Source organism: Aythya ferina (assembly GCF_964211825.1).
Source record: "Aythya ferina genome assembly, chromosome: 3".
NCBI classification, from domain to species: Eukaryota; Metazoa; Chordata; class Aves; order Anseriformes; family Anatidae; genus Aythya; species Aythya ferina.
The window spans coordinates 48,943,312-48,954,859 of record NC_140298.1 but is presented as its reverse complement, the minus strand read 5'-3'; the positions used below and the strand labels follow the sequence as shown (position 1 = coordinate 48,954,859).

The 11,548-nt window shown below is 42.8% G+C and overlaps 1 protein-coding gene and 1 long non-coding RNA gene across 2 annotated transcripts; one reads left to right on the top strand and one right to left on the bottom strand.

Annotated features, from left to right (window-relative positions):
- The first annotated feature begins 4,202 nt into the window (after nt 1–4,202).
- ACAT2 (acetyl-CoA acetyltransferase 2) lies at nt 4,203–11,466 on the top strand. Its single transcript, XM_084512959.1, has 9 exons — nt 4,203–4,349; nt 4,459–4,593; nt 5,408–5,589; nt 6,552–6,669; nt 7,512–7,655; nt 8,298–8,420; nt 8,655–8,809; nt 10,577–10,687; nt 11,194–11,466. The coding sequence occupies exons 1-9, from the start codon at nt 4,301–4,303 to the stop codon at nt 11,359–11,361; spliced, it is 1,185 nt and encodes a 394-aa protein (XP_084369085.1). The 5' UTR covers nt 4,203–4,300; the 3' UTR covers nt 11,362–11,466.
- Nucleotides 7,277–8,353, bottom strand: LOC311433637. The gene is made up of 2 exons (XR_014690868.1): nt 8,217–8,353; nt 7,277–7,884 (listed from the first exon to the last, which is right to left on the bottom strand). It is a non-coding gene; the product is annotated as an uncharacterized lncRNA (long non-coding RNA).
- Nucleotides 11,467–11,548: the final 82 nt, after the last annotated feature.

Sequence of the window (11,548 nt, the reverse complement as noted above, 5' to 3'; positions counted from 1 at the left end):
TTCACCTTTTGCTTTGACAATGGCACCAAGTGGAACAAAGCAACAATTAAGACACTTCTAAAGTTAGAAGGAAGCTGTTCGTTGCATATTCATGGCTAAGTTTTCCATCTGTTCTCTGCATGCCTTCACCTGGGCTGCCTCACCCTCTCCCATGCTTGTGTCCCTCCAGTGCTGCACCCTGCATGGACAGACTGATAGATGGATGGATGGACAGATAGATAGATGCAGGGCAACTCTGGCCCATCTGAGACCAAGGCAGAGCGCTTCAGTATTCCTGCATCGCATCAAAAAAAGATTTATAAAAGACTCATTAAATAAACTGCAAGAGATGGCAGTGATAGTCTGCAGGTCAACAAAGCTAAGAAATAGGAGGGGGGAAAAAGGTGGGGAAAAAAAAAAAAAAGGAAGAAATAAAATAGTTTGGAATGCTGTTACATACATTTCTTAGCATTTTAAGCAAACTTAAAATAACAAATGGAAGGAATGCTAATCAGCTCCTCAAAGGTTTGTCCTTGACCTGTAAGGACATAAGATGGAGGAAGGCAAAACGGTGGTATGCCTGCTGCAGGAGCAGAGCATGAGCTCTTAAGGGGCACTAGAAAATGTTGCAGTAAGCCTACAGATGTGGTGGAAAAATAAAACACATGGATTGCTGCACTGTGAAAAAAAAAAAAAAAAGTGATATGGAGAGGTACTTCAGGTAATTAGCAGGTAGAGATTTAGACGCTAAAAACCCCAAATTTGAATTCCATGAACTCTCCCTCCCTTGCAAAAGCTTTATGCATCCTAGAATGCAGCCTTAATACTTCCTTTATGTCCCCTGATAAGAGATTTCTAAGGATCTTACTGGAATTGCAATGTATTTTTCTTCTATTTCTATAGCAAGAGGTAATAAGAATTTCTTTAGAGAGCCTTCCCTTTTAATTAATGGTAATTTTTTATGATTTACATATAAGATCTCATGAAAGCATGTACGTTGTTATACAGCTGATTTTAAAACTCTACTGTCCATGGAGTCAATTTGACAGCAACAGTCTCCAGGACTGCAGCACTTGTGATGCCACTGCACACCTGTGAGTTCCTAAATACAATACAAGGATTTGGGGGAGAATTTGGGGTAGGGCTGACCACACTGGTAAGTAAATTGCAGATGGTCTCCTGAAGACATCCCCTAAAAGGCAATGAATCAATGAATCTACAATTACAACCAAATGGTGACTCAAATTAAATTTGGGTTTGCGATGCTTGATAAATACTGCATGCTTGCATTTGGAGCAATGATTTGTATATATTTACTAAGGATATAAAGCCAGGTATCTACTATACCTATGTTTAAGCCATATAAAAGTTACAATGGTTTTAATATCACAAAGTTTTTTCTGTCTGAGAGGAAGGGAACGTTGTTATTATTATTATTAAGTATTGATTAGATTATGAGCTTTCCCTGACAAACACAGTTGCAAGGAAAACACAGATGGCTCTTAACACAGCCAAAACATTTTTTTTTACTTATCGGGAACTTGATTTCCAAGGACCCGATTAATCCAGAGGGAATTTGAGGTTTAGGAATGTTAGATAACGTAAATCTCATCTTCATTAGGAAAACAGCCTGTTCTTTGAGGTGTATTTTGTCTGCTGAACCCATCTGTAGACAACTGAGCATCAGTAGCCTAGTGAGAAAACCTGGGAAAAGAACGAATGTTCTTCCTAGACCTGAGAAAGACTCTTGAGGTGCTAAAGGTGTTCAGCAAGCCTGAATGCCCTGTATTATCCTGGCACAATGTTAAAGAATGTGGAGAGAAGAAAAAGCTTTCTCAGATCTCCCCCAAATGAAAAAGGTTCTAATTTTCTTGAAATGATGCTAATTGTCAAGCTAACCTGTTTTGGTACCTGAGTTAACTTTTTAAGGAGTAAAAAATACGACTTCATCTTTTGTCAACGAACAAAAACCTTGCTTTTTGCTTAAACCAACCAAAGAACAATTCATATTCCCTAGCAAGAATAAAAGTAATTTCAAATACAGACTAAGCATGGAAAACATGCATCTGAAGGGTGAATGCCTCTGAAAAGCATTCAGGTGAGAACTATGGGCCCGAGAATTACTAAGTATGATGAGATTTTTCTATCTTCTTGTCAAGATTTATGAATTTAAATTATTTATTTATTTATTTGTTTATTTTGTCAAAGATCTGTTTTTTTTTTTTTTTTTTTTTTTAACTCACATACCCAACAAAAGTATTGCTATAAATATTGACCAACCAAATGTCAGATTTATGGTAGAAAGAGCAAAGTTTTCATATGTTGGTAACAACACTGATATCTGGACAGGCTGAATTTAGAAAACATTTTTTAGCAGAAGAGTACATCAGTACATCAGTACACTGGACTGCTCTAAGTTTTAGCCTATTCCTAATAAAACTGAGCTACCATTACCAAATGAAAATGCACAAATCTGTGAATATTTTACACAAGGCACAAGCCTATTTCATTGTGATAATGGGAAGATAACGCATAAACTTTGTGCAACATAGCCTTACTTTTTGAATGATAGTGGGTGAAGTTCATTGTTCCAAACTGATGTCCTAATTTTTACTGACTGAATTTCCCAGAGCCGAGATTTCCAAGAAATGTGAAAATGTACCAGCATTGGGCAGTAGTTTGCTATTGGTTATTATCCTGCTCATTAACTGCACTGAATTCAAAGCACAGCTGCCTACTAATGTTTAGTCATTTTCTAGTATGTTTAAATAACTTAACTTTGATCTGTACCATACAAGTTTCCTCATTATTTGTCTTGTGCAATTGCTGTTGTTTTGCTCCTTTACACATTCCTGCTATGCATTTGGATCTCCTCCTGGACACTGTCCAAGCAGAATTAAACAGTATAACAAAAGCCAGACAAAAGTACCTGGATAAAACTCGTTTGATTCTGTCATTTCAGGCTGGCCCAACATTACAGGCTGGTCTCCCACTCCTCTTGAGCTGGAAAACAGTTCAGCTGCTTGTGGTTGAGAACAAAATAGCAGCAAGTCAGCTCATTGGCCTGAGCTGTCATGAATTCACAAGGCCCTCTTCAAATTCAAACTCTTTCCGTCTGTTAGCAGATTAAAGATCAAGTGTGGAGAGATTAATGCTGATATTTGTAAAGGTTTAAATAAAAGGGAATCCTGTGTGTAAGAGCTACTTTAGAGGTATTATCATTTTTGGACTTTGCACACCTGCTGACATTTAATGTTATTCTGGGCTCTTCTTACATTATTGATTTTGTATTTGCATTGATGACTTCAAATTGTAATCGGTCAAATATTGCATTAAGAATGACGTGTTGGTATACGGGACAGCTGATAAACTAGGTTACTTGGTGCTGCCTCCGTACATCTGCGTGAGTCAGTCTCTGCTGAGTTTTGAGGTGGTGCAGAGCACTTCCAGTCGCAGAAGGTTGCCCAGGAACTGTGTGATGTTCCTCTAAAACAACCGCTTTTTATAGCTTAAAATCACGTATTTGTGGGTTTTGCTTGTACGGTAGATCTACTAATTGCTTACTGATGAGTCTTGTGGAAAGACTCCAGACGTGGTTTTGTCACCCAGGTTTACTCTGAGGTCCCTGTTGGCATTACCAGCTGCCCTGGCCACGCAGCCTTGTTAAAGACAAGCCGTGGCGCACGCCTGTTGCTGTTCAGTGCATCCTGAGGCGACTGGTGGATTAGTCCGCCGAAGGATTTGGCTGCCCACAGGATTAACCAGAGATTTCTGCTCCTGAAGACATCTGAGATGTCTTTTTTTGTTTCACTTATGCCAGTGATGTTGTTGTAATGGTGAAACCTAGGTTAACGGTCTTGCTTTCCAAAGCTGTGCTATTTTCCTGTGTAGGTTTTTACATTACAAGGGAAGATTGGAGCCTGATGCGGGTCCAGCTTGGGCGCTGCCTTGGTTTTACACTCGGTGTTTCCACACAGCGAGCTCAGGCGCGCTGGCGCTGCACACCCCGTGGCGCACACCCATCATCACACAGCACTTGCCACGCGAGGCCGCAATTCGCCCCTCGCTTCTTCCCAAAAGCCCTAAAAGTAGGGCTGCACGCTGCGGCACCGCCGGGGCTGGGGGGACCCTCGGGGCCCTTTCTCCCCTCAGCGGCTCCCGCCCCGCCCGCGGCCCGGCCCCGCCTGCACCACGCGAGGGGCGGCGCCGGCACCACGCGAGGGGCGGACCCGAACCCGGCCCCGCTCCCCAGGCTCCGGCTTCAGCTCCGGCTCCGGCTCCGCTCCCGGCCTCGCTCGGCTCAGCTCGGCTCGGCTCAGCCATGAGCGCGGACCCCGTGGTGTTGGTGTCGGCCGTCAGGACCGCCGTGGGTGAGCGGCCCCCAGCGCCCAGCCCCCCGCGCGATGTGCCCGGGGCTGCGTGCGGGCGGTGACCGCTCCCCTTCTTCCTCCCCCCCGTCCCTCTCTGTGTCTCCTCCAGGCTCCTTCAACGGCGCCCTGTCCGCGCTGCCCGCACACGAGTTGGGCGCCGCCGCCATCCGCGAGGCGCTGCGGCGGGCAGGGCTGGCCCCCGAGGAGGTGTCGGAGGTGGTCCTGGGCCAGGTGCTGGCCGCAGGTAGGGCCGCGAGCGGGGGGGGGGGGAGCTCTGTAGGGGCTGCCTGCTGCTCGCTACGCGCAAATGGAGGGATTTCGTGGAAATGTGGGTGCAGGGAATTGTTTGCTTTGACACGGCCCTGTGCTTCGTCCAGGGTAATGTTTGATCAGAGCCACAGGGCAGACCCTCTGCTAAACAGTGAGGAGGAAAGTAAAGGAAGCGCTGTCATATTTAAAGCTGATTCGGGTTTATGCGAATCTGGCTCTGTGCTCTCCTTATCTCTGCCTTTACATACAAAAGAGCTGGCCTCGCTCTGGCCTGGGGAGGTGTAGATGAAGAACTTTGCCTTTGAATATAGTGCGCCCATTCTCTCTCTGCAGCAGATTGCGAGTGAGAATGAATGGAAGCTTTCATTTGTACAAATGCGCTTTTGGTTTCCAGGGGAACCAAAGGGGAAAGATGTCTATTCACAGTGCTCAGAAGACATCAAAAATAAGCCCTTCAGCTAGCAGCAGTTTAAATGAACTCATATCTTATACATGTGCAACAGGTTAGTGCCAATCTGAAATTGAATAAATGCCGTTTCATCTCACCAGCAGTCAAAAGCAGAGTTGCAAATAAAAAAAAATACGAGTAGCAAGTGGCTGAAGTCACTGGTCTTACCATCTGTATAAACGAGAGAGGTAACTGAGCTGCTGGGAACTTCCTTGCCTACCAACTAAAAACAGGAACAAACCCTAAATGTTGGTGGAATTGGGTACCTGTCACAGAAAGTGACAAGGCCTGCCTTTGCTTTCAGAGAGTGGACAAGGAAAACCGCTGTGTGTTCTTGCAGGTGCTGGGCAGAACCCTGTTCGGCAGGCGAGTGTTGGTGCAGGAATCCCTTACTCCGTGCCTGCATGGAGCTGCCAGATGATCTGTGGGTCTGGCTTGAAAGCAGTATGTCTGGGTGCGCAGTCCATAATGACGGAGGAGTCCAGCATTGTGGTCGCAGGAGGCATGGAAAGTATGAGCAAGGTAAAGCAAAAGATTGCACTCTCGCTTTCTGGCTTACAGGGAACAAACAGCAATCAAGTTATGTTGAAACCATGTATTTCAAGGCTAGTGCTTTGGAGGCAGTTTCTGCCCTTGGAAATTAATTTACACATCCAAAAATGGTCTTTTGTAGCTTTTTTTTTAATGATACTGTAGCTACTTAAAAGGTGCCATTGCAAACGCACATCAAAAATTCCATTTTAATTCCCATCTAGCCCTCTAGTGATGAATTATTTGCTTGAGACAGCTGGCAATAGCGAGGGTTGCTTTTGTGCTGCAAGAGGCCCAAAGAATGAATAACTGGAAATGTTGTTCTCTTGCAGACTAATTGTTCAGTAATTAGATCTTGGAAAGGAAGCAAAGCACTTTCATTTCAGGGTTTTCAGCCCAAGGCTGTGTCATGGGTTGGTACTGAGCAAATGGTCTGATGCCTGGCAAGGGTGGGGTCTTCTGCCAGGGCTCACTGTCTGTCAGTGCCGAGGGTTGGTGTTCCCTGGTAGTGCAGTGGGAACTGTTTGGAGAGACCCACGGGCTGCATCACCCCACAGAACCATTTGATTCGATCCGCGTAGAGAAAACATTTGCTGCTTGGTGATCTGCTGCCTAGGAAATGTGGAGGCCAAAGAACATGCCAGCTGTCAGACCCTGGAGGGAGAGACAGATCAGGCAGATGGAGAAACTCATGTGTTGACTGGCCAAGGACCCTAATTTTCCCCTTACCGTGATGCTCATTCTATACTGCAGTGTGAAAAAAGGAATTAGGGTGTTTGGGGCAGGAGGGGTATGTATGTGAGCAGGGCTGCAAGAGAGAAAGGTGAGCTGGGATCTGGGATTGCTACCTGCAGCCCCAAGGTGGGGATCTGTCTCTGGCTGTGCAGCTGTCTTGGCTGTATTGTGTACCACGGATATGAAAGACTTAACTCCTTTTGAAATACTTCTTGCAGGCTCCTCATGTAATTCACATGCGAGCTGGGGTGAAAATGGGAGAGGCTTCATTGCAAGACAGTATAATCCGCGATGGCCTCACAGATGCATTTTATCAGTATCACATGGGTATAACAGGTAAGTGGTGGCAGTCCTGAAAATGACATGGTTAACTGTGAAGGGAGGAAGAACTCACTGTGAGTAAATTTCAGAAATCTGAATTGTCAAATAAGATGTTTCAGGCCATCCTTAAGTTGTAGTCATGAAAAAGAGAGTAAACCCTAATATTGAAAGGTGTTGAAGGCATTTTCTGCTTTGTGTGTAAAACTACTTTTTTTTTTTTTTTTTTTTTTTTTTTTTTTTTTCCCCTCTTCCTCTAACTGAGCTAACGAAGTGTTGACCTGGAAAAATAGGTTTTTGAACTCTCTGGCTTGGGCCTCTTTGTACCTTGTCTCACTGCATCTCATGCATCTGAGCAATTTAAATTAATTTCAGGAAAAGTAACCAAATTAATTCCATCTGTAACTGAAGCATTCAGCAGCATGGATTTATGATGGGAAGGAGTTACATAAAGTGTAGTGTGGATGCACATGGTTCCATGTCCTCAGGTTATTGCATCCTCAGTGACACAGGCACCCAACTGCTTTTTCACTTCCTGCTTATGAAACAGTAACTTCAGAATTGTTCTCTCCTCTGAAATAGATGTTGGGAGGTCTGAGCATCACAATTCAGAAAAGCAAATAGAAAAGCTTGTTTACGTTTGTATTGAATTTGATATATCATCTGGAAGGAAATTGTATACAGAAATGTTCACCCTTAAACCAAAATCTACTGGAGGATCATGAGCAAACAAAACAAGAAATCAGAATGAAAACTATTCAATGAGCTTAGCTGCTTGCTACAGCAAACATTAATGACTACCTTTGTACTTTCAATTTCAGCAGTTATTTTTGTTAATTTGCGTTGTGTTCTCGTTTCAGCTGAAAATGTGGCCAATCAGTGGCAAATTAGCAGAGGGGAACAGGACCAGTTTGCTGTACAGTCACAAAACAGAGCAGAGGCAGCACAGAAAGCTGGCTATTTTACAAAAGAAATTGTTCCTGTTCTTGTACCTTCTAAAAAAGGTAGGTGTGAATGGATAATGAGCCAATTTTAAATAGAAATTTGTTTGCTACTACAACTCCTATAATCAGTGCTTTCCCAGTTATGCAGCCTGTTGTGTAAGCTGTTCTGTAAGCTGTTCTCTCTTTTTCAATTTCCAGTGGTTCTTCTTTAAATAGCCCTCATGGATGCAAAACCTGAATTTTTCAAGAAGTCACACATCAGTTGTTCTGTGCTCGCATTGAATAGATCCTGTGGGAAAAGTTCTGGCATTAGGCCTTTGAACTAGTGGAGGGCTTTCCTGAGACCAGTTTAGGTTTCATGTCATTTAACTACCAATTCCAACGACATTCCTACAACTACCACTTGGAAGATAGCATTCAGCTTAGACGAGAAGCTGTTTTCCTATGGAGAGTAAGAACAAGATCTGCTTTAGTTCAACTAGACAGTATTGTATTTGTTAGTGTTTCAGAAAACCCCGCTCTCTGTTCTGCTAGAAGCTGCTGGAGGGAGCATTAATTCACACCGATTGGGCTCAGTCAGAATGGCTTGTTGGTAAAAGGAACGTGGCATAGATTCCTTACCAGCTGGTTGGTTGTGGCAGCTTTCTGTTCTAGACAAGCGTGTGGTTAGACACTTGGTGAGTTTAACGCTCCATTTTGCAGGTCCCATAGAAGTGAAAACAGACGAACACCCTCGGCATGGGAGCAACCTGGAAACAATGGCAAAGTTAAAGCCCTGTTTTCTGACAGATGGAACTGGGACGGTAACAGCTGCTAATGCTTCAGGTGGGTCAGTCAGGCTAAAACCGGAATGGAAAAGCTGGATGTTTCCGCTGAGTACACCTTAAAGGAAGCAACAGCATGTCTGACAACACAGGTGTAACTCATAAAATATAGCTGTGGAGGAGCTTGTTTGTCTTTGCTTGCTTTCTGTGAAGCAATACAAGTATTTGGACAATAACAGCAATATTTGATGGCGGTTACCCAGCAAATGCATAGCAGTTGTTTGTCATTCCACAGGTATAAATGACGGAGCTGCAGTTGTAATTCTAATGAAGAAATCAGAAGCTGCTAGGAGAGGTCTTATGCCTTTGGCTCGGATCGTGTCCTGGGCTCAGACAGGCATAGATCCATCCATAATGGGAGTAGGGCCCATTTCAGCAATAAGGAAAGCTGTAAGTAATTGTTTTTCTATGTATCCATTATTTAAAACAAACAAAAAAAAATAACAAACAAAAAAAAACTTTTGTAGTCTCTCTTTGTTTTCTGGCCATATCTTGTTTTTCTAGATTATAGGGAAAACTTAGTAGAAAAAAAGGAAGTAAGTGAAAACAAGACTTAAAATAATGGAGAGTATATTAGATTTCTTGTGCTACCAGGCCAGTACCTACTCACTGAAAAAGCTTTTATAGGTGTAAGAATAGAGTTCAGAAAATACACTGGTCAAATCTATAGAAGGCCTCAAATAACATAGGGGCCTAAAGATCAAGCTTAGTGGAAGTGTGTACTAACCAAATTTGGGGATGATTTGGTCCTACCACCATCTGATTCTGGTTCTGTGTCTGGTGAGGTTAAGTTTCATATCATTGCCTAATTGTATTTGCAATGTGAGAGTGAGAAGGGTCAGCGTGAGCATCTGTGGCGGTGCCCTGTGTGTTTTGGTTTGCCATGCAAAACAGTTGGCACATACAAGCTCAATTCCTTTCAGATGAAACAAGGTGCACTCCAGAACCACAACCACCGTGCTCATACTGTTACTGCATGCACTGATCTACTGCATCCAGTCCACATGACGAGATTTCCAACTAAAATACCTGGAGTGCAACTATTATGAGCAGCTCCTATGGTGCCACATTGCTTGCTAATACAGAAGTAGCCTATGGCAGCTCCAGGTGATTTGCTGAAACTGCTATGAAGCTGTGTGAAAAGAGCTCTTTTATGACAGGGATCAATTTGCTTTAGTATTCCTTCGTAGTTTTATTGGTACCATGGAGACCTCATACTTTGTTCATCTCTGAAATGTCTCAGCAATGTAGAAACCAAATGTGGTCACCCAACCTGTGGCTTTTAATGTGAAAACTGGAATCATAAAGCTGAAGCTTTTCCTAATCTAACCTCAAACTGTTCTTCTAAATCAATACCGTAAACGTTCATTTTTGTACGTAAAACACACGTTTCTAGTTTACATTGGGGAATAAACATGCAGTAACTAGCACTACCTAAAATTTTATAGGTATTCTGAAAAAGTTCACTTAATATGAACTCTGTATGCACGTTATCACATGCTTCACACCCTCCTCAGTCAATTGCTTCAGAATTTCGTAACAGTTTCTAGAGAGATTGACTAGACCATGCATTTTACTGTTGCGACATAATAAAGCTTAGATACTTTTTCATATTGTTGTTAGAAACTGAGTGGAAGCAAAAACATGCCGAAGCCTGTACCTAAGCAGGCAATTGTGGAAGTTTCTCATGTGAAAACATTAGCCACATTGTCTTCTAAAATAACACTATGGAAGACAGCTTCCAAATAAACGCAGGAGGGACTGGAGCAATTCCACTCCACCTATGACTACTGGTCACTTCACTACTTCCTGTACTTGCTTTTAATCAGTTAAAACCTAGTTTTGAAAACTTTACTTGTTAAGGGCACCACGTGCAGTTTGACTCCCTGGAATTTTAGCAGCACCGATAGGTGTAAAAAATTAACCTTGATATTATAAAAGCAGCCAGCACATTTTAGCATGTTGTACTCTTGCAGACACCATGAAATTATGCTTGTTGTCAAAAGTTATCAACCATGGCTATAGGAAAACATCCTTTTTTTCCATTAACTTCTTAGAAATGGTGGGTTTGTATCATGTGACGTGTCTTGTGAACAGCTGCATTGGGTGCTGAGGAAAACCTAAAAGATAGTAAAAGCCTCTGTTTTGTTCTACCAGATTGACAAAGCTGGATGGACTCTGGACCAAGTTGACTTGTTTGAAATCAATGAAGCCTTTGCATCACTATCTGTTGCAATAGCAAAAGAATTGAAAGTAAACCCAGAAAAGGTAAAGAATGTATTTAAGGTAGTTCTGTGCAGCTGGAGTGCATTCCGAGTAGGCAAAAATGATGGGAACCACAACAGGCATTTCCTTAAGCTACTCAGCTGTGGGCTTGCTTTGCTAGCAGGCAAATTGTTTAACAGAACAAGCCTGTAGCTTTACTACAGCAGATTTTTATGCAAATGTAGGTTACTGCTTGAGCATAGTTATTAGCCTGTTTAAACTTGTTCCTGGAAGGGAATTTGCCCTTTTCTTCTATAGATGGCAAAAAACATAGACATTACTCTCCAGTTCCTAAATTCACTGCACTAGAGAGTAAAGGTGGATGATGAGATGGGCCCCTTTGGGAAAGACTGTTACTTTTAACAGCTTTTACAGACCCTGATCTAGTTTTCCTTGAAGTGTTTGTAAAGGATTTGGGCTTATTCATATGCAGGAACTATACCCAGTAGTTGAATTTCAGCAAAGTTAAATGACTTGATCTTCCATATTGTCTTTTCTTACCCCCTCAGGTCAACATCCAAGGTGGAGCCATTGCTCTTGGCCACCCTCTTGGTGCCTCGGGTTGTCGCATCCTTGTTACTCTTCTACATGCACTGGAAAGAACAGGTGGAAAGCGTGGTATTGCTGCTCTCTGTATAGGAGGAGGAATGGGAATAGCTATGTGCGTTGAGAGATGAATATAAGCTGTAGTGTGCTGACTGGCTTTGAAAGAATTTACTAATAAATGTGTCCTGCAGCTTACTTTTTTAATTTTCCTGAAAAATTAAAGAAACTTAATTCAACTGCTTTCTGCTGCTCATTAATGTCATAGCTTTGACACTTAGTATTAATGGCAACTACAGGTGCTCGTTTTTTTTTTAAACA

Excerpts from the sequence above, each read along its gene's own strand:
- ACAT2 (XM_084512959.1), top strand. The coding sequence starts at position 4,301 with ATGAGCGCGGACCCCGTGGTGTTGGTGTCGGCCGTCAGGACCGCCGTG. Across the intron at positions 5,590-6,551 it reads GCATGGAAAGTATGAGCAAG|GCTCCTCATGTAATTCACAT; the intron begins GTAAAGCAAAAG and ends TACTTCTTGCAG. Across the intron at positions 6,670-7,511 it reads GTATCACATGGGTATAACAG|CTGAAAATGTGGCCAATCAG; the intron begins GTAAGTGGTGGC and ends TTCTCGTTTCAG.